This window comes from Eptatretus burgeri, chromosome 12 (assembly GCF_056783735.1).
Source record: "Eptatretus burgeri isolate ZD-2024b chromosome 12, Ebu_testis_v1, whole genome shotgun sequence".
Lineage (NCBI taxonomy): Eukaryota > Metazoa > Chordata > Myxini > Myxiniformes > Myxinidae > Eptatretus > Eptatretus burgeri.
The window spans coordinates 48496144-48523238 of NC_140972.1; the positions used below are offsets into that span (position 1 = coordinate 48496144).

Below are 27095 nucleotides of genomic sequence, written 5' to 3' on the forward strand. Positions count from 1 at the left end.
TGAGAACCACACGTTGGTTACGAGAGTAGAGGAAGTCAGTAAGCTATGTGTGGAGTTGGCCTTGGATGCCATCGGCAGAGAGTTTGGAGAGTGTGGCAGGTTGACAGACAGTATCAAAGCATGAGATATGTCCAGATTGACTGCCCTGATCTCATGTCTGACATTGAGGGCCTCCATCCATTGTTGCGTGAGTTGAAGCAGCATGTCCAAGATGGGCATGACATGGTCTGAATCCAAATTGGTGATCTGGGATGAGGTTGTAGGTGAAAAGGAATGATTTCATATCAACTGTGATGATGGATTCCATGACCTCGCTGATGACTGGAGGTAAGCTGGCAGGTCTGTAGTTGATGGGATCTGTTTTTGCACCTTTTTTATTTAGTGCAGTGATGTCAGCTGATTTGCAAGCAGATGGAAGATGACGTAGCTCAAATGATAGGGTGAAAAGGGCAGAGACAGAATGTACAAGACCAGCAGAACGAGCTAAGCTGCTAAAGTGCTTGCCAAGACAGCCGTTCCTATGGAGTGCTTGCTTGAGTGCTTAAGCCACTTGGTGAGCGCTCGACAAGAAACCTGGGAGCTGAACACACCCATGCACTTCCTCTGCTCCGGTTCGCAATATATATCTACATATATATATATATATATATATATATATATATATATATATATATATATATATATATATATATATATATATATATATATATATATATATTGTACAGTTTTCTGTATATATGATAAAGCTTGAGCCGTGAATGTATTTCCGAATTCACATCGACGGCACAAATGCCTGTTTTGAGACCTAAAAACTGGAGGGAAATGGACAACCCACGGTGGATCTTCTTGGGAAAATTATGAATTAAGACTCCGGGTTAACTTCCTCTTACTGAACAGACACAGCTTGACGAAAGCTCGCCGTGAAGATCAAATGAGCGGCCATATGGTGAAGTGTTAAACGTACCTCGACGTGCTGTGTCGGTAGAATTGACTAAATTCAAAAGAGCAGTGGAGACGTGGAGCGGAATGGAGAAAGATTTGGAAACGAATCAAAGAGGCGGAGCTCCGCTATTGTGACGTCATCTCATATGCTGGTGCCTCAGAGGTGGATTCAAGGCAGCGCGTTAGGTATGCCGAAGACTTCGCACACCATGGACGCTCCTTCATCGCTCTCCTTGTTGTGCCTCGTCCTGGTGGTGACCGGCGGGGCGAGCGCGCAGATAGTGGACGATCTGACCGGGACGTGCCCACCCTGTGACACCACCAAATGTCCTGAGGTCAAGTGCAAGATTCCACAGCTCGTGACGAAGGACGCGTGTGAGTGTTGCGATCACTGCCTGGGTGTGCACGGAGACCTTTGCGGAGGCAGCAACATGAGCCACGGACGTTGCGCACAAGGCTACGTGTGTCTCATGTCTGGCGCCGACGGATATCAGCAAGAGGGTACTGGGGGCTGTATATGCAAGCACGATTACACTGTGTGCGGCTCAAACGGCAAGACGTACGAAACGGTGTGTGCGCTGCACCTCGCCAGCTGGATCTCCTTGCACATGGGCAAAGGAAAGATTCACAAGGAGCACGACGGAGAGTGCACGTACGGTACGTATGCACACACACACACACACACACACACACACACACACACACACACACACACACACACACACACACACACACACACACACACACACACACCATCGTGCATGCATACACCGCTGAGGGGAGGGAAGGGGTGTGTGCAATTTTGCGTGCACCGCACTCGTGCATCCACGCAGCCACTGAGCCAGATATCTTGTCCTGAGGTCCACTGCTGCTGCTCAGCCTGCCAGGGTCCTTTCCAGGTCGTTGATCCCCGTGCCGTGTCGAGGTGGTGAACCGACAGTGGTGATATTTCTGGATCACAAAAGGTCATCGAATTCTCACGAATCTCACAAGTTCACTTTCTCATGTCATCGTTAGTCTAATTCCTGAGAAGCACACACGCACACTCCACGAAGCAGCACCCTGTGCTTGTGTACAAAAACATTTACATATTATGATCGACATGTATGTCGGACGTGCTCATGATGTCTGTTCAGGCGTCAGGTAACGAGCAATTGCTGATGTAGTGCATATTTCGATACGGTGTGCATTCCATCTCTGCACTGTGGGCACACCTCAAACTGCCATTTGATCCGATTGTGTGCAACAAATTTAAATACCATCGTAAATTGAAGTTTAAATTTTAAAGTGTTTGTTTGTGCTGATGTTCGAATCCCATTGCTAAGTAGACAGTCTAAACTCACTCACTTGTGTCACATGAACTGCAGATTCTTTCATTATTTCAAACCAAGCATTTGACATTTCGTTTTCCCGGTGCACGATATCCGATGTACGGTGCACACCACCAGGAGTGGTTTATGGGAATGATTTAAGATGAGAAACAATGACCACATTGAGCAACAGACGATGAAATTGTGAGTGTTGTGAGATGTGCGAGCCGGGGTGGAGGAACAGTATAATTACCGGGACAGATGATGGCTGCGTGTCTGCTGACTGTGAAGAATGGACCGCTTTATGCAACAGGACTTCGGGCCGAGCATCTTGCAGCAACCATTCAGAGTCATACCTCCTGATCTTGAAAGGCCATTACCTATGAAGCACGTCTGGTGTTGCTTAATGGTTAAGGTGGCTGGCTTAAGATCCTTGGGTCTTGAGTTTGAGGCCCTATCATCAACTTGAATTATCACCAGGTGTGGTTGACTCAGCTTGTCATCCTTCCAAGTTCGGCAAAATGAGTACCAACTTCCTGGTAACAGAGCATTGCATCAGCAGCACAGCTGTGCTTCCAGAAATGATGCAACCAGCAGCCACATGGTGCACACAAATGAATAAATAAAAACCTAATGAGCCCTTATGAAGGAGGATTCAAGGTTGTGAGGAGTTTAGTGGAAAAGCAATAAGTATGTCCATGATGGATATTTGCTGCACTACTTTCGCACCAAATCGCCAAGCGCCAGGTGACCCACATTGTGGCGACAAATAATTTCTTCATTTGCAGACGGGTTCAAACTATTTTTGAGCATATCCCACCCTTAGATGTTTCTGCAGTTGTTTGCACCTCTATACCTGAATCCGAGAGTCAATTCTTCGGTTTATCTGTGTAGTTTAGACTGTCTATCTACCTGCTTTAGGTGGTTTGAACACGACGAGCATGGTGCTCGGTCAAATGGCCTCCTCCTTTCTCAAACTTTCTTCATTTTCTTGTATATCCTAAAAGATCCGTGGTCTGTGTATGCCTTACTTCTGTTGTGGAACAAATGAGAGAAGCTGAAGTCTTGCAAACATACACTACCTGTAGTTGTGTATGCCCTCTTGTTGAATTATTCGCTGAAAGCGTTTTGTGGGACAGAGCCAGATGATCATGGTTCCCTCTCTGCGCTTGAACGGCAGATGTACTTTCTTCCTGAAACGTCCCCCGCGGCTCGTTCTTGAGTCGGATCATTCCTGTCACTGCTCGGAATCTGTTGTTCTTTCACTGCTGTAACATAGCCAAGCAGCTGCTTTGGTCTGACAGAGGAAAATATAATTGTTTGGAAAGGAAGTTCTGAAAGGCATCTCAGCAACGGGTGTAGTGCATGACCACTGACCAGACTCACGCCCTTTGAATTATACCGATTTAAGAGAATGACCTTGGGTGGAACCTTGTGCCTTCAAACCAACACCCTCGGTATGAACACCTCCTCGTTATACTTCAGGAACGAACATACGGATTTTTGACGTTCTGTCCCTTGAGTTGGCCGATGTCGTTTGATTGCTCCAGATTGCGATATGACCAGAAGTATTTTGAAACAATACGTGCAAACTCAAAAAGAACCCCCTCCTCCGCCCCTAACCCCCAAATCCAATGTACGTATGCATATACATGTTATCTCACAATGCAAAGCAACATGCGTTTAAAAGGTGTACAGTTGGTGTTTTCAAAGTCACTCAAGACACAATGAGGTTAAGATCTCACTGACGTTCAATGCAGAGTGGTTATTTACCCCACACACTCGAAGCGAAAAGTAGGGTTAAGTAATTGGTTCACTTCTGTCTGTCTGTCTGTCTGTCTGTCTGTCCGTGTGTGTCTACAAACATCGGTTTATAATCGAGGAACAGCTCGATTCCAATTAAATTGAATGTTGTGAACACCAATCAGAAAACAAACCTGTAGTTTATCAGTACTTTCGCTCTGAATTTGACATGACCGCACATGCGCAGAGACGAGTGAGATAATTTTTTTTTTTACTCTGTCTGCCTGTCTGGTAATCAAACAGGATTGAAAATCATTCCAAACAGGAAACTTGCTGTTTTTAAGGACATCATAAATGACACAAACAACAGGTATGAACACCTAATGTAACGTGTTAGATAAGGTGGTGTATAAGATGCATCAATGGCGGTAAACTTCCAGATTTGTTTTGTTTTTTTCGACGACCTCTAAAGTTGATTTCAATTGAACTATTTATCTCAACACTGGAGAACACAAATCGCCTTGTTGGTACTTCCAAAAAACCCGTTTAGTAGTACTTGGACATGTTAAATAAGGTGGTGTACAAGACATTGCATCAACGGTGATAAACTTGCAGAATTTTCTTTTATACGACATTTAAAATCATTATTTTATTTCAATTTAATTATGTACTTAACACTATGTGGAGTAAGGTGTCTCTGTGAACTCTGCTGTTGTGTTTTGTTAGCCTGTTCACCAGACGTGTGCGCTCACGCGGGTCTGTCCGGACCGTAACTTTTTTTACCATTTGAACTTTTGTCATCAAATTTTCAACAAACCTTTACTACCTCGGCCTCCAAAGGTGGACGGAGGTTATGTTTTCACCGCTGTCGCTGTCTGTTTGTTTGTGTTGTTCATCTGTGAACAGGATATCTAAAAAAAGTTGTGGACAGAATCAGACTAAACTTGGTGAACAGGTTGAGTGTCTGACAAGGAAGAATTGATTCCATTTTGGTGAAGATCCGAATCCGGATCCGGATCTGATTATTTTTTCAGTGATTCTTCACCATTGAGAGATGGGGCCAAAAATTATATATAGCACGATATTTCAAAAATTTATTGGGCCCGATATGTTCTTGTGGATCAGGCATTGCACAGCAGAGGCATGCTCTCTACCGAGTGCCCTTCTCATTTTGTTTTGTTTTGCTTTGTCCAAAAAACAAAACAAATTGCGGCTCATGAAAGAGCGAGGTAACAGAGGGTAAAAAAGAAACATACTGACAGCGGAGCATCAAATTTGGACATGATAAGCAAGGGAATAGACGAAGAGGTAAGGAGGGGAGGAAACACAGTTACATGCAAGTAAGAGATTTGGGTTAGGTAGGATTAATGTTGATGGGAGTGGAAGAGATTGTGGATAAGGATGTTGGATGCTGTGAGACGGTGGTGCACCACTTTGTTGAAGTTGTATATGGAAGAAGGTGATTGAAAGGCTCCAATAAGGCAGTTCCTCAAATGGGTGAAGCGAGGAACAAAAAAGTGGAGGTGTACGGAAAGCTTCGATTTTGGGAGTTTCACCAGGATGAGGTCACTGGTAGTATGCATGTATCCTGGAGGAGCTGGGGAGGGTATAAAGACTGAAAGAGCAGAGGAAGTTAAGCTGGAGGAGAAGTTTAAAAAAAAAAAACACAGAGGACCTCATCGTGGGAGATGCCAATAATGTTTTGAGCTTTAGATTCCACAGAATCTTGGACAGAGTGAAATGCTATGCTGGGGACCCAGACCATAATGGAGAGCTATAGACAAAGGCTACTTTGTAGGCTATGAGTAGTGCTGATTTTCAATGAATGACTTGGACCAATGGAGAACGCCCAGGTTTGGGGCTGACTTTTGAGGCAAGCTTTGCCATATGATCAGCCCATGAGAGGTCATGGCTCTCCATAAGGCTGGACATTCCTTCATTGGACCTTCTCGAGTCAACTTTGGATAACGTCCTTCGAAAATAAACAGACAAAATGTCAGACAAATGTTGAGAAGAGGACTGGCAGTTCAAACTAGTATTGACAAATCGGGCTGGAGGAAGTTTTAAAATACGGAGTTTGTGTGACCAGTGTCCATGCTCTGCGTGGTGCCAAAGGTGGATCAATACCGTATTAGAAGTCAAACAAACAGTCCTGAATGAGTAAGACTGAATATTTTCAGTACTTTTAGTATGATAATATACATTGCTGATTAAGGGTCCTGCTTCATGGAACGTGCCTTTCAAATATGTACAGTGTGTTCCATCAACATTTGCTCAAAGGCCTCAGAGGTTACACGGTTGTGTTTGTGCCAATATTCCGTCTGAAATTTCCTGTTCAGTTCATCACCACATCATTCCTCATAATTTTATTAAAAAGAAAAAAAAGATTGGTGCTTTGACATATTTGAAAAACTATAAACACCTGCAGCAAGGGTCAGTAAACCACTTGCACTGTGGGACGTGTACAGGTGATAACCGTAAGTCATGGGTGGTGTGGGATTTTTTGTTGTTGTTGTTGTTGTACCAATGGTCTAACCTTAGGTACAACCAACACCTATGCAAAATTTGGGGGAGATCGACCAAGCCCTGATTTTTTTTCGATGATTTTCAGATATGTGCATGTGTGTGCACGCACGCACACACACACACACACACACACACACACACACACACACACACACACACACACACACACACACACACACACACACACACACACACACACACACAATTGCTTATTTAATATCGTAGGATAAACTAACTTGCTAACGATCTCAATGTCCCAAGCATTGTAATGATACAATTTGATTTATAAAATAAAACACCACGAAAGGTTCTATTCAATGAGAAAAAATATTGTTGCAGTCGTTGGCCACTCCGGTTGCTTGGTATGAGTCTGATGTGTCGTATCAATATGACCACAACGGTCGATTTCTTTGAGGTCTCCCTCGCCGAATCACGTGTCTAAAAGACATAATACTGTGCTGATTGGAAGTCCAAATGCACTGAGCGTCACACCATTGAAGCGTCGCACGTCGTATTAAAATGAGGCCGAGCGAGCCTGACGCGCGACACAATTTAGATGTACTGTGTTGATTCGCTGTTGTCAAGTACCCCGTAACAGGTTTCTTTCCTCCTTGTTTTATAAAATGAAAAGGAAGAAGTAGAAGCAGAAGAAGATTGGTGCTTTGACATATTCTGAAAAATATACCATTTAATTTAAAATAAAACACCCCAAAAGGTTCTATTTCATGAGAAAAATACGAACCAAACATATGGTAATTGTTTGCTTAAAATGTTAAAATATATGAAATAAATGGATGAGTTAGTGAAGGAAATAGACCCATGCTTTAATTGTTTATCTGGTTAGGGATTATACAGCCGTGGGAATTGGGAACAGGGAGGGTTTATCCAAAGCTATTTTGCAGCTGTGATGCAAGAAACTTTCAGTTGCAGCTCTGTTCTTATATTATAGCAGCCAGAGGTTGGAGCCGGGGGAATAACTTGGGTTTGATGCAACTGGACTGAACCAAGGAACGAACGGCCTCTTGGTTCCATATGTTCAGGGTCGCTGCTTCCCGGCTTCATGTTTCACAAAAAATCGTGAGTTGGGTGAAATTTTGTTTTTGTTTTCCTATGTTCACAAAGGCATGGGAGAGCCATTGTAATCGGTCTGTGTCAGTGAGTGACTGGCTATAGCAAAACTATTGTAATGAGACTGTTTATTCGTCTGTGAGTGTGTGAGTTCGCATGCAGATGGACAGTAAACCATCATCCATCATGGGGGTTAGGATCCTGGAAAACGGCGCATTCGGCAAAACCATGTTGCCACAAAAAATACGCAAAAAACAAAAGTATAAAAATAATGTCATTCTCCAACCTGAGAAGAATACCGTGACGCCATCGCTCCGGGTACAGTGCAGCAAGGGCTGTATGGGCTCGGTTCTGGCACCCTCACCACTCACAGTTTGGAGTCGCATTGTAACCGATATATATATATATATATATATATATATATATATATATATATATATATATATATATATATATATATATATATATATATATACACACAACTCTGGAAAAAAATAAGAGACCACTCCAAAAAAAAATTAAATCAGCATCTCTACATGTATGGCAGCCATTCCATTCCAGTGTCTGTTGAATTCCAACACAGGCACACCTCATTCTACCTAGTGAGGTACTGATTAGGTGATCACCTGAACCGAATCTTGTTTCACAAGGAAAAGTATAAAAACCACTTCTATGGTCATCACTATCCTCTTGCAATAGGACCAGCTGGATGGCAAAAACAGTGCTAGTAGTACCTCCAAAAGTAATTTGAATCAAAAAAATAACTATTGACCATGCCAAAAGAGTTGAAAAGAAAAGTTTTGAGTGAGGAAAAGAAGGGTTCAATTCTGGCTTTACTGGTAGAGGGATACAGTGAGCGTCACGTTGCTTCCATACTTAAAATTTCAAAGACGGCGGTTTATAAGAACAAGGTCAAGCAGCAGACATTGGGGACAACAAAGCTACAGACCGGCAGAGGGCGAAAACGCTTTTCCACTGACCAGGATGACCGCCAACTCATTCGAATGTCACTCAACAACTGTAGGATGACATCAAGTGACCAACAAAAAGAATGGCAAACGGCAGCTGGGGTGAAGTGCACGGAGAGGACGGTTCGAAACAGGCTCCTAGGGGTAGGGCTGAAGTCGTGCAAAGCTAGAAAAAAGCCCTTCACCAATGAGAAGCAAAGAAGAGCCAGGCTGAAGTTTGCACAAGACCATAAGGATTGGACTGTAGAGGACTGGAGTAAGGTCATTTTCTCTGATGAGTCCAATTTTCAGCTTTGCCCAACACCTGGTCGTCTAATTGTTAGACGGAGACCTGGAGAGGCCTACAAGCCACAGTGTCTCGTACCCACTGTGAAATTTGGTGGAGGATCGGTGATGATCTGGGGGTGCTTCAGCAAGGCTGGAATCGGGCAGATTTGTCTTTGTGAAGGACTCAAGAATCAAGCCACGTACAAGGTTGTACTGGAAGAACATTTGCTTCCTTCTGCTCTGACAATGTTCCCCAACTCTGAGGATTTGTTTTTCCAGCAAGACAATATTCCATGCCACACAGCCAGGTCAATCAAGGTGTGGATGGAGGATCATCAGATCATAACCCTGTCAGGGCCAGCCCAATCTCCAGACCTGAACCCCATTGAAAACCTCTGGAATGTGATCAAGAGGAAGATGGATGGTCACAAGCCATCAAACAAAGCCGAGCTGCTTGAATTTTTGCGCCAGGAGTGGCATAAAGTCATCCCACAGCAATGTGAAAGACTGGTGGAGAGCATGCCAAGACGCATGAAAGCTGTGATTGAAAATCAGGGTTATTCCACAAAATATTGATTTCTGAACTGTTCCTCAGTTAAAACATTAGTATTGTGTAGTTTAAAAATGAATATTAACTTATTTTGTTTGTATTATTTGAGGTCTGAAAACACTGAATCTTTGTTGTTATTTTGACTAGTTGTCATTTTCTGCAAATATATACTGTAAATGACAATATTTTTATTCGGAATTTGGGAGAAATGTTGTCAGTGGTTTACAGAATAAAACAAAAATTTTCATTTTACTCAAACACATACCGATTAATAGTAAAACCAGAAAAACTGATAATTTTGCAGTGGTCTCTTCATTTTTTCAAGAGCTGTATATATGTTTATATGTATATATATATATGGATCTATATATATATATATATATATATATATATATATATATATATATATATATATCGATACATATATATATATATATATATATATATATATATATATATATATATATATATGTATCGATCCATTTCTATATATATATATATATATATATATATATATATATATATATATATATATATATATATATATATATATATATATATATATATATATATATACAGGGTGTCCCAAAAAATGCACTCAAATTTTGGCTCCTCATAACTCATTGAATTTTTCATTTATTTTCAGATCAAATTGACCCGAATAATGGCAGAAGTATGACTAGGTTTTGAAGAAAGAAAATTTATCGTAAAGTACTACTGGAAGCACGAAAACATCATGGAAGTGCAAAGACAATTTAGAAGACATTTTTACAAAGATCCACCAACACGACGCACCATTGCTCGCATCCGAGATAAGTTTGAAACAGATGGAACTGTGCATGACGTCCATAAGGAGCGTTCAGGAAGACCATGGTCACCAACCACCCCCGCAAAGCAAAATTAATTGCTGGAAACCCTCCACCAATCCCCACGGAAATCTGTACGACAAATGGCTCGTGAGGCAGGAATTCCAAAATCAAGCGCCCATCACATTTTGAAGCGAATTAATTGGAAAAGTTACATTCCAAAATGAATCCTCCTCTAAATGAAGACGATCCTGACCGGAGAGCTGAATTTTGTGAGTGGTACCTGGGCAAATGCGAAGAAGATGCAGCATTTCCATCCAAAATTGTTTGGAGCGATGAGGCCAGCTTCAAGTTAAATGTCTCAATTAACTGAAACAATTGCACCTACTGGGCTCCTGAAAATCTGCATGTTACTATGGAACACCATTTAATCTTACCAGGGGTTATTGTGTGGTGTGGGATATCAGTATTGGGCATCCGAGGACCATTCTTTTTTGACCAAACTGTCACTGGGGATGTTTACTTAAACTTGCTGCAGGATCCGTCGGTCCACGTGTCGAAGAGATATTTGGTGAGGAAGAGATTTACTTTCAGCAAGATGGAGCACCTCCCCACTACCACCGCGATGTAAGGGCCTATCTCGAAGCAACTTTTCCGAACAGATGGATTGTGCGAAGAGATAGTGTTGAATTCCCTGCGTGTTCCCCAGTCCTCATTCCAATGGACTTATTTTTATGGGGATATCTCAAAGATAAGGTTTACGGCTCAAAACCAGCAACAGTCGATGAGCTGAAAGAGGAAATTGAAAGACAATGTCTTGCAGTTCCAATTGAAATGAATCGTAACGCTGTTGAATCTATTGATCCGCGTTATCGGCTGTGTTCGGAACGTGATGGTCGTCAGTTTGAACATTTGTAAGCATGCATTTATCCATTTATACATTTAACCATTAATCTTGTTTCTAAGTCAATAAACAACGCATTTATGATCATTTAAAGAGTGAGTACATTTTTTGGAAAACCCTGTGTATAAATATATATATATATATATATATATGTATATATGTATATATATATATATATATATATTATGTATATATATATATATATATATATATATATAAAAAAAATATATGTGTATATATATATATATATATATATATATATATATATATATATATATATATATATATATATATATATATATATATATATATATATATATAAAAATATATATGTGTATATATATATATATATATATATATATATATATATATATTTATATATATATATATATATATATATATATATATATTTATGTATATATATATATAAATATACATAAATATAAATAAATATAAATAAACATATATATCTATAAATAAATATATACACATATAATTAAACATATATATATCTATAAATATATATCTATAAATAAATATATAAATAAATATATATCTTTGAAGATATAAATAAATAAATAAATAAATAAATAAATAAAAATAAATATATAAATATAAATAAATAAATATATAAATTAATATAGAAATAAAAATAAAGAAATATATAAATAAGTATCTTCTTCTTTTGGCTGCTCCCGTTAGGGGTCGCCACAGCGGATCATCCATATGATCCACATCGTGATTTGGCACAGGTTTTACGCCGGATGCCCTTCCTGACGCAACCCTGGTCGCCTCTTACGACACAGGGATATGGTACACCTATTTTAACCGGGGCATACACCGGGCCCAGTACACTGGTACTCACTTCGCCGACCTTGGAAGGATGACAGGCTGAGTCAACCTCCTGGTGTGTATTAATTCAAGCGGCTAACAGGGCTTGAACTCAGGACCTTTTGGATCCCAAGCCGCTACCCTAACCACTACGCCAACACCAGGTTACGCTAAATAAGTATATACTAGCGATACCCGTGCACATGCACGGGACAGCAGTACAAAATAGCTGGTAGCAGACGACAGACCGTACACGGGGAATGACAAAAATACGCATTGTGCAAAATGCAAGTGGTACTATGGAACACCAAGACTTCCCAAACATTGTTGGCATGTCCGCTAAGTGCCACAGCAATTTCATAGGGATCGTGTGACGGTGAGCCGAGTTTTTAGTGTGCAAGCTTGGTATTGTAATAGAGATATCTAGAAATAAATATATATAAATAAATAAATGTAAATAAATATATAAATAAATATCAATATATACACATACCTATAAATGTTGTTGTTGTTTATCTTTCGGCTGCTCCCGTTAGGGGTCGCCACAGCGGATCATCCGTTATGATCCGCATACTGATTTGGCACAGGTTTTACGCCGGATGCCCTTCCTGACGCAACCCTGGTCGCCTCTTACGACACAGGGATCAGGATTTGGGTTTCGCCATGATTCCGGGCTGCTCTACACCCTGCCCAGTGCAGAGCCCCCGTCCTCAAGCGATCCTCCAACCCAAGCCTCCGAGTAGCCGGATTACAGGCGCACGCCACTACGCCCGGTTCATACACATACCTATAAATATATATATAAAATATTGTTGCGGATTTCGCGCCCGCCGGCGTGCTGACGGCCACGTAACTCGAATCGCGGCACGTCGCCCACCGGACGGACAATCCAGTCGTGACCCTCTCGGACTAACGCCGGGAACCAGTCACGGGTGGACCTTTCGGTCTCACCGCGATCGAGCCAATCAGCCCCCGCGTGGGATAGGGTTGCTCGCCAAATTCGACCTACCTAAGTACCCACGCGGAGGGTAGACCGGGCGATCGCACCTCGCCGCAGGTCGACTTCGGACACGGGCCACTTAAGCGACCCGTTCCGTACTATCAGAATAACCGAGCGGTGTTATCGTCGACCTCGACGGTTCGATTAATTATCGGGCGTATTCAGCCCACTACCAACCCTTCACGTGAAGCAAGATGAGGATTCAAAGAAAGAAATGACAAAGCGAAGCGGGAGAACAGTTCAACAATAAAGCACATTTATTCGCGGCACACGGGAAGCACACAAATACAATTCCACCAAATGCACACAGAAAAAACACAATTCCATTTACACAAAAAGCAAATATAAAAGCGAAAACAATGCAGAGCTAATACCGACTACCGAGCACACGGCAACACTTATACAATTCTACTTCACAGACGGCGCCGACAACACATACCCAAAACCAAGGAAAAGAATACCCCCAAGAATGAGGCGGGCCTGAGGCCGAGACCGGGTCGCGCCTACCCGTCTGGTGATGAGACGCGGAGCGGCGATGGCGCCTCACTCCGCGGGCCTCGCGGACAGTGTCTGGCAGGGGGTGGGAAAGGGGCCCCCTTGGTCGCACTATCTCAGCGCGGGGGGAAACAGGAGGGGGTTGCTGATGCTCGGGGTATAGAGGCGTCCTCGGGCGTGCAGCTCCCGGCACCGTCGCGAGCACCCCCTCGTCTGCCTTCGCCGCTGCCGCCTCTCCGCCTCTGGACTCTCCACCCTGGACTCTTCTTTGGGCTCTCCTCGTTCGACTCTCTTCAGCTTCTCCAGCTACTGCAGGCTTCGGGCTCCAGACTTCCACACTGCTCTGACTGACGAACACGGTCCTTTTATCCCCCCGTAGCTTCGCCTTTGACCCCCTCCCTTTGACCTTTCACCTCGCTCCCCATTGGCCCGAGAAAAAGTGGGCGTGAAGGCTTTTTGATCCACAAATTTGCATATATCGATCGTTCTGGAGGCGGGGCCAAATCGCCCCTCGCTCACCGATTGGACGGCAAAAAGTGGGCGTGTGTCGTTTTTGATCCGTTTTTGAAGCACAAAATCCGTGATTTTGTACACGCTGTTCAACGTGCGCCCTGCACGAGTCCAACACCGGTACCCACAGCGGGGCAAGAACGGTGGTGATGCTACGGTTGCGAGGTGTGACGTGAAGGTCGTGGCGGTTGTGGTGAAGCGGCGTTGTGGTTGGTGGTGGATGTTGTGGTTGTGGTGGTAATCATGGCGGTTGGTCCAAAATAAAGATAGTAAAAGAAAAACGGCTATCCTGAAGAGTCGCAGCACGTATAAATGACATGTATTCCCACTAGACAACGGGTTTGGGCCTAACTACACATATACTTGCCGAGATACCTCACCTAAGGGACCTCTGAATGGTGGTTTGCGAATTTGGTAACCACAACAATATATATATATATATATATATATATATATATATATATATATATATATATATATATAAATATATCTATAAATAAATATGTAAAACCTATAAATATGTTAAAAAATATATAAATAAATATATAAATAAATAAATATAGAAATAAATATATAATACAAATAAAGAAATATATATATATATATATATATATATATATATATATATATATATAAATCAATATATAAATAAAAATAAATAAATATATAAATAAGTATATGTATATATATCTTCTTCTTTCGGCTGCTCCCGTTAGGGGTCGCCACAGCGGATCATCCGTATGATCCGCATAGTGATTTGGCACATGTTTTACGCCAGATGCCCTTCCTGATGCAACCCTGGTCACCTCTTATGACACAGGGATATGGTATACCTATTTTAACCAGCGTATACACCGGCCCAGTATACTGGTACTCATTTCACCGACCTCGGAAGGATGACAGGCTGAGTCAACCCCCTGGTGTATTAATTCAGTGGACCAACGGGGCTTGAACTCAGGACCTTTTGGATCCCAAGCCGCTGCCCTAACCACTGCGCCAATACCAGGCTTAAGTATATATATATATATATATATATATATATATATATATATATATATATATATATATATATATATATATATATATATATATATATATATATATATGAAGAAATAAATAAATAAATATAAATAAATATATAAATAACTATAAATATATACATATATCTATGAATAAATAAATAAATATATATCTATAAATAAATATATATCAATAAATATGTAAAACCTATGCCAAATCATTATGCGGATCATAATGAATGATCCGTTGTGGCGACCCCAATGGGAGCAGCCGAAAGAAGTAGAGATCTATAAATAAATATACAAATAAATATATAAATAAATATATATAAATAAGTATATAAATAAATATATACATATATATATATATATATATATATATCTATATATATATATATATATATATATATATATATAAATATATATATATATATATATATATAAATAAATATATATATATATATAAATAAATATATATATAAATAAATATATATATATATATAAATAAATGTTGCTTTTCCATAAATAAATATATTAATAAATATCCCGCCACACAACTTGTCTGAAATCACGCTTTTACTCTGCTGATGTCATAACTTTGTGGGATTTCTCCACTCCACTCTCAGTTGAAGAGGCTTGACGTTTTGATGCCATACTGTGTTTAAGTGTACACTATATGGCTAAATAACACTGAGTTAAGCACAAGAAATCTCCTGGGCACAAGCTCACTCGACCGCGGTGCGATGCAGACTGAAAACAGTGTGGGTGGAAGAAGTTGTCGGGAGACGACACCTCTGCGCATGACGTCGTCACAGCACCACATTAAAACCCGCGAATAATGAAGTTTTCTGCGTGTTCGGGAAATAAGCATCGCATTTATTCCAAAGCAGACAAATAAATCTCCCCAAATTGGACGAGGGTTTCAAGTGCTGTACTTTAATATGAGCATCTGTGGCTCCAGCTAAGGTATTGTTGTGGTTCTGTCTATCAATGTGTGAGTGAGTTAGCTTGCAATACTTCTCAGATCGACTGTAATCAACTTCCACATTCTCTTCAATCTCATTCTTCCCTCCAGTTCTTCAAGACAGCTGTTCACCACCATCTCATATCGTCCCCAATCCAAACCAATGATCTTTTCTATCCCCATTAACCCTTCCCCAAGCATGGTATTTTCCAGTTTTTGCTTCCTAACGGTTTGTGACTGTATCCTTCTTATTCACCCCTCTGTGTCCTCCGTTCGCACATATTCCCTATTTTTTGTCCAAGTCACTTTCTCTAATTTGTCCCTCATCTCTGTTGCTGATGTGTTTTTCCCCTCTCTTTCTCCTGTTCCTTTTGTTCTCTTACGTCCTGATCCATTTCCATGTTCTAGCTTCTCCATGCGCCTCGACTTTGTATACAAAACAAAAGATGTCAGCGACACTGTTCTGTGTTGATTAGTTGTGTGTGTGTGTGTGTGTGTGTGTGTGTGTGTGTGTGTGTGTGTGTGTGTGTGTGTGTGTGTGTGTGTGTGTGTGTGTGTGTGTTTGTGTGTGTGTGTCAGGGCATGGAACTGACCAGTGAAAAATCTTAAAACATAGTCTTTTAGGTTTGTAAAAGTATGGAGTTGTAGTTTTTAAAGTTTTATTTTTATATGAAGCATTGCACAAAATTATGAAGCAATATTACAATAATTATAATCATTTTTCCGATAAATATTGCTTTACCTATGTGTGGTCACCTTGAATATTGTTGCTCCCACCAATGTGCTAGTCCATGCACTGAGATGGAAAAATGATTTTCCAGTCCGATGGAGACGTTTGCACAACAGAAGAGTGTGATCCGCAGCTCACGGCACAGTGTGATGAAAATGGATTTCACGTTCGACAAGTTCATTCAAAAAACCGTTCATTCGACAAGTTCATTTTGAGCCAAAGTCTTTCACGAACCGGCTGTTCAGGCCTGATGTTGATTGGGCAGGAATTTGTAATTTGTTTAAGGTGCCGGCAATAACTTACCTACTCTTCCAACACTTACCTACACCGTGGGATCTTTGACGTCTTCCATGTATTGTTAGCAGACAGGACAACCAGCTTTTTGATCATCCAAGGGGGGAAAGGGGAATTTTGTCATGTAACACCGTGCCTGTGAAGCCTCAATCTAACAGTTTACAGTCGGGTCGGCAATTTAACCGAGACTAGACCGCTCAATGATAAGTGCGCTACCTCTGTATATGCAAAGTGATTATTCGCAGGTTTGATCCTGTCGAACATTGTTGTTGGAACGATACAGATGTTAAAATATTGCTGCTACGTGTTCAGTCTGCTTTATTGGTTTATCCAATCCAGGGCAAATAGAATAACCTATGGTCCCGATTAAGGTTGGCCAATTTGGTCTTACCATTTGAATACTGACCTCACAGATCTGACATCACTTATGCTTCAGTCACATTTGGCTCGGCGGCCGTAGGGTCTAAAAAATCTACGGCCACTAGCAATTATAGGGCGGCTGCAGTATTTCCACGGTCACACAATGTAGCAGTCACATATGTTTTTATTTTTCGTGTAGCCGCACGGGGTATTTATAAATTGTGGAGACCGAAAGACCGTACGGTCTTTGATTTGATGTCGCACGGTGACCTTAGGGCGTTCCTGCGGCGGCCATAGAATTTTCAAGGTAGCCTCAAGGTGCCCGCAAGGCCACCGCAGGGGGACCGCAGGGGAGCCCTAAGGCGAACGTGGAAATAGTGCGGCCGCCGTAATTTTTTGGGGGTTGGCAAAATTAATTTTTCATTGATAAGAGCCGACGGAAAACGCACTAATAACGCAAGCCCACCATACGCCCTACGTATGGTAGACGTGGAACACATCTACGTCATGGCTATGGCTTGTCGAATTGCTACGGCCAACCGAGAAATTAAAAAAGTTATAACTCCGCGCTTTAATTCCACGGAGACCCCTACGGCCTGTAAAAGATAGCCATACGGCGTAGGGCCACCCTGAGGCCACCTCAGAAACTCTGCGGCTGCCGCACGTTTCTGTCATTTCAGGGGGGGGGGGTACGGCCGCCGTATCCTCGCCGTAGAGCAAATGTGACTCATGCTTTATTCAAATCTGATTTACTGTGTTTATTTGTCCAATGCCAACCGGTGTCCATATAATTAATCTAAAAATGTACCGATGTCTCCTCATGTCCTTATGTTTATGAAATATCTATCAGCTCTTCCCTGAGCCTGAGACACACAATAAAAAAAATATTGCCTTCATTGTCAAATGAGAAGGGACAATAAAGAGCTCGGGCTCGTTGTTTTGTAGATGTCATGGTCATTTTTCATATCAGCTCATGACTTTGTCATGACTATTCATTAAGTTTTAAGGAGGGGAACGACCTTCACCGCTTTGACTCGGGTCATGACAATTTTGACTAATTTTGGGTTTGAGGGTCGTGGAGTAGCGGCTGAAACCCGAATCCTATCCCCAGGTTCCTCCTGACGACTCCATATTTGCTCTTAACTTCTTTGGGTTTATTCTTGGTCTTCCGTTTCATTATGTTTGTACCATATCCTGATGCTGCGTGGACTGTGCTTCCCTGCTGATATTTTTTTATTGTGTGTCTCAGGCTCAGGGAAGAGCTGATAGATATTTCATAAGCATAAGGACATTAGGAGACATCGGTACACTTTTCGATCTCTGGTAGCTTGCACATGTTGCTGCGTTTGAGCCTGGGGAGTAACTGCTGAAATCTATCTGTCCGAGTTCTTCCCGACATCTTTGTTCTTTGTTCCTTTCACACAGCTTTGTGTTTCATTTTCAATCATGTGTTTGAGTATTTTTGGCCGTTACACAGTGCAGAATTGTATTTTTGTGGAGCCCACTCGTGGCCCACGAGTATGATATTAAAAATCCGAAATGGCAAGATCAACTCCAACAAGATTGTATGAAAGAGACAATGGAACAATCCAAAGTTTCGGCCGCAGGGTGCCCTTCATCGAGGACCGTACCGTTTCGTTTTCCTTCTTTGTGTTTTTTTGCGTTTCTCCAATGTGGATTTTCCCAACTTCAGGAGGGAGGGGGGGGGGTTTCATTTTTTTTCTTTCTACCTCGTCTTCCAAATACTGGAAAATGTCATTTCAACTTTTGAGAAACAGATGCAAAAGTATTCGCTTTATGAATCCCAGATTTATGGCAGTGAAGGGGATCATCAGAACCCAGCATTCTTTGGCTGTGTGCATCAGGTATGGTTGTATATTGTGAGGGTATTTCATATGCATGTATTTTCTAATTATAATGACATATACTGTATATTGAAAAATTTTAAAAATCTTTTTGAACATTCCTCGTATACTAAGTATACTATAATCATAGCTTGTAGTTTAAAGATACCTTCCATTCTTGCTGTGCCGAAGGTATCTGCATGAATAAAAATAAATGCTCGGGAAACAGCTGACCGTACTTCGAAAACTTTTCCATTTTGATCAAACTATTGTTTGGCTTCTGCACGATTAACATTTTACAGTTTTTCAGTCCCCGAGTGTTTATTTTGTTTTATATTTGCTATTCAGGGCTGGCAGGATAGCTTAAAGGTTTGCACACTCGCCTCTGAGCTGTCTAGCCTGTGTTTGAATCCAAACCCAGCTGTAAATGTCATCCTGGTGTTTCACATCCACGGCGAGGGAACAATGTTTGTGCCATCCACAGGAAGGATGTGAAGCTGGAAGACCGACCCATAAGCCAGCACTGGTCATTGCTTAACGTTATGGATCCCATGGGGGTATTTTATAAAGAGTAGGCGAGTTATCCCCGACAGACTGAGCAAAATACAAATTCCTTCCCAAGTCAGGCCAGTCGAACGTTCGGCCTGGCCTGCCGGTTTGTTAAAGACTTAAGTGAAAAACCTTCTCCCGGCCAACCCCACACACAAGAAAGTATTAAAAAATGGGGGCTGTTAATAGTTTGTTTTCTATTGAAGAACGTCCCGTGCCTTGAATCCAGACTGAGTGATCAAAATGAAGGACAGGTTGGCTTGAAACTTGCAGCACCTGCCACTGCATTGGTATCCTTACATTGTGGTGACAAAATTATTTCCTGACCTTAAAGACCCCACACCAGAACCTTTGCCAAATTCTGATATGGGTTGAGTGTAAAGTTGATCAGCTTGCCTCAGTAGTCAGGTTCCTTGTGTAATTTCGTTGGAATTTTTTGGAGAGTAGCAAACCTATAGATTTTTGAGAAGTTTAAAATCTGTTTAAATAAAAAAACTGATGTTTCACATTTTTTCAACTTTTGGAAAGGTCGTTTTGGGGGTGAAAAACGCTTTTTTTGAATTCCAATTTTTTAAAATCTGAAACAATACAAAATAACCAACTGATGATGGATTACTGTTGAATGGCTAACAATGGATTTTATAAGATAATAAAATGTTGCATTTTGACTGTCGGTTACCATGGAAACAGCATTTTTGGAGTGGAATTGCCATTTTTTAATATATATTTTTTTAAATTATATTTTCCATCGGATGGCCTAAATAATTGTTAAATATAGTAACCATGACTAACTTACACATAAGTATTATGATTTTCAAGTTTCAAGTATTGGAACAGTTGATGGTACTCTCCAGATCCAGCAGGGACGTCAACCAGAAGGATGCAATTGGCAACTTTGAATTCACCGTGACCCTGTTTGCCCTGTTTGCACCAAACGGTAGCTTACTGTCATGCACTGACAAGTCGAAGCTAATCCACAAGTTGGAGAAGTTCGCCAACAAGGAACCGTCTTTACCAGAAGATGAGCTTGATGCCACACATACATGGAACCAGCACCCGCTGATGCTGTAATTGATGGCAGTACAAGCACGAAGGTCACAGTCGTGGATGGAATGGTAGTTGTCCAGAAAATGACCAAGAAACCAGCAATGGTCGTGACAGTGAAGGACCTCAGTGAATGTTTCAATGATAGGGTGATGAGTCTGACCAGAGGCTTCAACCATGTAATTCTTGTTTTTGATACATACAAGCAAGATTCCCTCAAGAGCACAACCAGAGACAAACTACGTCAAGGAAAGGCACCAGTCCAATATCAGGTCAAGGATGATACCAGTATCAAACACATCATGATGAGTCGATTTCTGTCCCATGATCAAACCAAGGCTGATCTGACGGAGTACTTGGCAGAGAAAACTCTCGAATACAACCACGATTCAACAAAGGTGGTAGTCGTTTCGACATCTGGGTGGACGTCGAGCAACAGGGGTCTCCAATTTGAGGCGAATAACCATGAGGAGGCCGATATGTTGATGATCCAGCAAGCAATAGCTGCATCACAGCAACACACGGGAGATATTGAGCTGACGATATTCTCACCCGATACGGTTGTTCTGGGTCTTGCCATAGCAAACTATCATCTCCTGCCAAGACACATCTATCTCAATGGCATCTAGCATTGTCAAAATCGAGCCAATCTGGAAGGCCCTAGGTGAGGAGAGAGCCCAGGCATTGCCAGCCTTCCCGCATGCACAGGTGCCGATAATACTGGGCGGTTCGCTCGACATGGTAAGACAAAGTGGTTCCAGTGCTACTTGAAGGCCGATGACATGGTCGATGCCTTTGCTATGCTCTGTAAGGACGCTGAACTGTCAGAGGACCTACACACAACTTTAGCAAGATTTGTCTGTTCAGGTTATTGTCCAAGTGGGTGTCAATATTTCCAGCATCCCTGAACTTCCGTGGCATCTCTTCTGTAAGAACATGGCTGAGAATGACAAATTACCACCAACTGTCGGTACTCTGAGGCAGCATATCATGCGGGTACATATCCAGGCATACGTTTGGGGTCAAGCAGCAATTTCCCAGCAAACATTTCTTGATCCATTAAAGAATGGCTTCCACAAGGACACGAGTGGTCAACTCAAACCGACAACAACAGACATTCTCCCTGCACCAAAGGCAATTGTCGAGATGATAAGGTGCCAGTGCAAGACAGAATGTTCATCACAGAGATGTTCCTACAGGGCCAAGAACTTAACATGCACTGATCTTTGCATGTGCAGCACTTCGTGTGAGAATGACGAGGACTCAAACATTGAACGGCATGACCACGATAGTGATGATGACGATGGCAATGATAAGTGACATTAGAGACAGTGATGCCAATTGGCTACAAACTCGTATTTGACATTAAGTACATTTCACTGATCACCATATTCATGTGTTACTCGTTTCAAGATTTGAAAGCAATACATTAAATAAACGGTAATTTGACAAAATGATAGCCGTTTCCATGGCAACCAATGCTCAAAATACAGATATATGTATTCTATATTAAGAACTGTCCTCAAGTTAACAATTATGCATCATCAGTTGCTTGCTTGCGATTAATTTTGAATTTTCAGAGCTGAAATAAAAAAAACGGGTTTTTACCCCAAAACGACCTATTTGACCACATTATATGCATTGAAAATATGTGAAACATGGATTTTCTGTTTTGGTATTGTTTAAGCTTTCCAAAAATGTTGGGGTTCGCTACTCTCCAAAAAATTCCAACGAACGTCAAATTATGGACACAAGGAACCTGACTGCAGTCAGCAAGTTTGGACGCTACCTAGTTCGTAGGACTCCATACCTGATTTGGAGCACGGGTCTTCATGTGTCCAGATTCCAAAGCTGAATGCTGTTCCTTTGATTTTGACTGTCAATATGGTCGACCTATGTTTCATCTCCAGTCTTGCATTTGACTTTGGGGAAATATTTTTCAATTTTTGAAATTGGTGAATTACCTACAGGAAGTTTGTTGGGCAATTCCTTCCTTCCTTCCTTCCTTCCTTCCTTCCATATAAGTGCTGCTTCACCAGGATGAAGAGTACCACACTGCAGTTGTGCACAGGCGTGGAACCATTGCTGAAGCAACCAAATTGTGCAAATACATACATGTGCGAGTGAAAATAAAGGCCAGATGTAATGTTATCTAGCTCGCCCCCACAGCACGGTTTTGAAGGCGTCGAGGGGGGATGAAGTGGCAGGGTCCTTTTCCAGGTGGTTCCAATCCCTGCAGGTGCGGGGGAAGAAGGATGAGGCATACACCTGAGTACTGCAGCTCAGTATCATGAAGCAGGATCCATGTCCTCTAGTATATGATGATGCTTCAGTGAAGTATTCACTCCACCTGATGTCCACCAGGTCATAGCGAATGTGGTACATAAGGACAAGACGGCTTTGGAGTCATCTACTCTCCAAGGTGGGCCATTGTAATCCCTCAAGCTTGGCCATGACACTGCTGGTATGACCATAGTTACCAGTGGCATAATGAGCACCTCTACGCTGGACCATCTCGAGCTTATTGATGCTATGCCGAGTGTGAGGATCCCATGCTGTTGCAGCATATTCCACGATTGGTCGGATGTAAGTTGTGAATGTGGTCTTCTTAATTCTACGATTGCATCAGCTGAAATTTTGACTCAGGAAGGCATTGGTGGAGCTTGCTGTCTTGACAGTTGCACCCACATGGGTGCTGAAATTCAGCTTTGAATCGATGGAGACACCAAGTTATTTGGCTGAGTTAACCTCTTGAAGGGAGTGGTCATGAACATTATAGGATTGGTGGATGGGCTTCCACTTGTTGATGATGTGGATCACCTTGCATTTAGATGAGTGAAACTCCATCAACCACTTCCTCTCCCACTCCTGTAACATGCCAAGATCCATCTGCAGACGAGTGCAGTCCTGGGCAGATGTAATACACCGGTAGAGGACACAGTCCTCTGCGAAGAGACGTGGTGTGGAGCTTGAGATGCTTTCTGGTAGATCCTTAATAAAGATTAGGAAAAGAAGCAGGCCGAGCACACTACCCTGAGGAACTCCGGATGGTACTTGGGCTTCAGAGGTAAGTTGGTCATCAATCAAGATTTGCTGGGTGCGGTCATAGATGAAGTTTTTTATCCACTCTAAAGTGCAGCCTCGAAGTCCGAAGAACTCCACCTTCAACAGAAGTCTTCGTTGGGACACTTTGTCGAAGGCTTTCACAAAGTCCAACAAGATGAGGTCTATTTGTCCCATCTCTTCTAGTCCTCTATCAACGTCATCTATGGTGAGGATCAATTGTGTATCGCAAGATCTATGTTTCCTTAAGCCATGCTGTGCATCTGTTAGCAGCTGATGATCAATGAGATGATGTATGATGGCCCAATACACGACATGCTCACACAGCTTGCAAAGGACAGATGTAAGTGAGATAGGCCGATAATTTGAAGCAGATGATCGGCAACCCTTCTTGAAGATGGGGACGATGGTTTCTTTCTTCCAAGAAGATGGTACACTGTTCTGATTCAGGGATGCCTGGAAGAGCAAGGTGACTGCAGGTGAGACTTCTTCAGCCGTTTCCTTCAGCAGTTTCGTATAGATACCATCAGGCCCAGCTGCTTTGTGTGGTTTAAGGTTTTTGAGAAGCTTGGTTACTCCTTCGCAGCCAACAGTGATGTCATCCATGGTGGAATGAAGGCTGGGGCCTAGATCAGGTAGTGATGAATCGCTGTCATCAGTAAACACTGAAGAGAAATGCCTGTTCAAGATGTTAGATTTATGCTTGGGATCGCAGTGAAGAATATTTCCCTCCTTCAGCAGTGCAACTCCCATTTGATCACAGCTTTTAGATTTCACCAACGCTCCTGACTTCTTCTTGCCATCTGGGTCACTAATGATGATGTCAGATGGGGATTTGTTATAGGTCTGGTAACAGATCTTCTGTGTTTCCTTCTTGATGTTGTGGTAATGACGCCAGTCTCTATCTCTGTTTTGGCACCGAGCCTTCTCGTAGGCATGGGCTTTCTTAAGGCACATGTGTTTAGTTGATGTGTCAAACCAACATTGCGCTGAATCTAGATGAGCTGGATTTGGAACGTACATTGTCTTCAACGATTTTTTTCCAGTACAGCCTGCGTTTCAGTAACTAGAACCTTCACTGGTGTTAAGTTAGAGTAACGGTCAATGAATTGATCTGCCCATGCTTTGGCATCAGACCGAATGTTCACTTGGTTGGCTTGTTTCCAAAGAAGAATTTAATGGCGAAGTGGTTTCTGTCTGTACACTCGGGTACTCATCTCCAAGAACATAACATCATGATCACTAAGGCCAGGCATGCCGACACGTTGGAAGGGCGATTAGTTGCGATAACGTCCAAGATAACGTCCCAATAAGACTCCACCATAACCATCTTCCCTGTCCTTTCTATAGAGATTTTATCCTGGGGGAAATATTTCACCTTGTCCTAAACTTGGCTTCAATCACGTCTCACATCACATGATGATGTTGTGTTTGGTTGCTTCAATTAAGCTTCAGAACTCTGCCCAATTAGAATATATGCTCTGGAAATTGATGACCAGGGTGCGCAAGTTTGATGCACTAACTCGTTGACGTAGTTTAGATGGTGATGATGAGGCTCGTGGTGGACCTGGGGGGATCAGTACTTGTGGAGCCTCTGTTTGAAGTGTGAGTAGTATTCAAATAGGTAGAATTGAAGGTATCACTATCGCTGCCCATGATGACCATGTCAAATCGGCTAGATGATGGATTTGGTAAGCCACAGTTAGGGCACTCCCAAGGGTAATCACTTCTCCCCAGGTTATAGACAAGTGGATGTTGTCTCTGCTAACATATTCTGCATGGTACCACGTGTCACATGATTCACAGAGTACCCTCGCCTTCGCTCCTTTATAAGTAGTGCAGGCCCGATTACATGTACCACATGGAAATTTTGGAGGTCTTGGTCCAGGGTTGGTTTCCACGTCGCCACCTGTCAGAAGGATGACTAAAAGCAGGGACAGGAAGTGCATGCAAGACAAACGGATAAGTCGCATTTTGTTCATACTAAAGTCAGAATTAGCCTTTTTAGCCATCACTTAGGGTAAGCCCATCACTTACACTGGTGGAGGGGAATGATTTCGACTATAGCATGAAGATGGTCTGCAAAAATAATCTTCAATCAGCTCACAGACCAAGTGTTGATCTTGTTAACCTGTAACACAAATAGGGCTGAGTTTTCGAAGGCTGAACCGACGTCGACTTGTCCAAAGGCCACGTTGCTGGCCTGGATGGATTCACTGAATCTTCACAGATACCTGCTGCTGTACCGCTATCCTTGGTCGCCGGGCCAGATCAGCGGCGGTGGGCAGCCAAAGGTGCGGTACTTCTCGCACAAGTTCCTTCTCGTGGCTGCCGTTGCCCTAATTTAAGATTTTAAAACCTGATCCTCACTCAGCACGGAAACCAGGTCTTTTGATTGCATTAGACCTGCAATGTCAACGGTCGTTTTTACACATAGTGGTGTAAAATCGGCGAAATAAACGACATAGTTACAGAAAATGGAGTATACGTCCGCACGGCTCCATGCATGCGTACACCTCAATTCACCTGTTTAGGAGGGAAATGTGATAATAAACAATAGCAGGGAAATGCGAAGCCAGTAGACCCTTTAATCTTGTTCATTGTGAAAAATACCATGGAAATAATAATGAAGACTGCTCTGTACAACACTCAATTCACCTGTTGATCTCGTTACCTGGCCTGGTTTCTTACCAGGCAAGCACATATTGGTTACAGGGACAAAGTCGATCCGTGTCTCATGCAATGGCGAATTGCACGACACTGCTCAACCTCCAAGAAAACATCAGATATTGCCATGATCCTTCAGATGCCCAATGACATACGGCTTCACTGTGAACAACAGGTTTGCCACAGAATTGCAAAGATGGATCACAAGGTTTAAACTTTCTGCACATCCCCCTTGTGTAATCAATGAATTTTTTTTTAATGAATGCGATTTGTCCCACGTTGATTTTGTCTGCCAGGCAAGGCCTACATTGTCCAAGTGTAGCATCGACTCCATGTATGCATCCGATTCAATCCTTAATAAAGTTGTGCGCAGACCCTCCCTTGGCCAAAAATTAGAAGCTCATACATTGTAGACAAGTTTAGACATATGAACATCTGCCAGACATTTCTCCATGTTTCCACATGTCCTTTCGTGGCAGTACTTATGGAATGCACTTCTGTTGCTGTTGTTCTCTTGTCGAATATTAGAGACCTTTTATGAAAAAGATGAACAAAATCCAATTCGGGTGTTTCACTCCATTACTTTACAAAGTACACTTTTACTACATTACATAAGAGTACAGGATTAACAACCTCCCATT

The 27095-nt window shown here is 42.1% G+C and overlaps 1 protein-coding gene across 1 annotated transcript in view; it reads left to right on the forward strand.

The window, feature by feature from the left end:
* The first annotated feature begins 296 nt into the window (after window positions 1-296).
* The window catches only part of LOC147015570 (insulin-like growth factor-binding protein-like 1), a 44480-nt gene continuing 17681 nt past the window's right edge, over window positions 297-27095 (forward strand). The window contains 3 exon segments of the mRNA XM_085849112.1: window positions 297-327; window positions 1005-1119; window positions 1121-1599. Coding sequence (XP_085705238.1) covers window positions 297-327; window positions 1005-1119; window positions 1121-1599 — 625 coding nt within the window.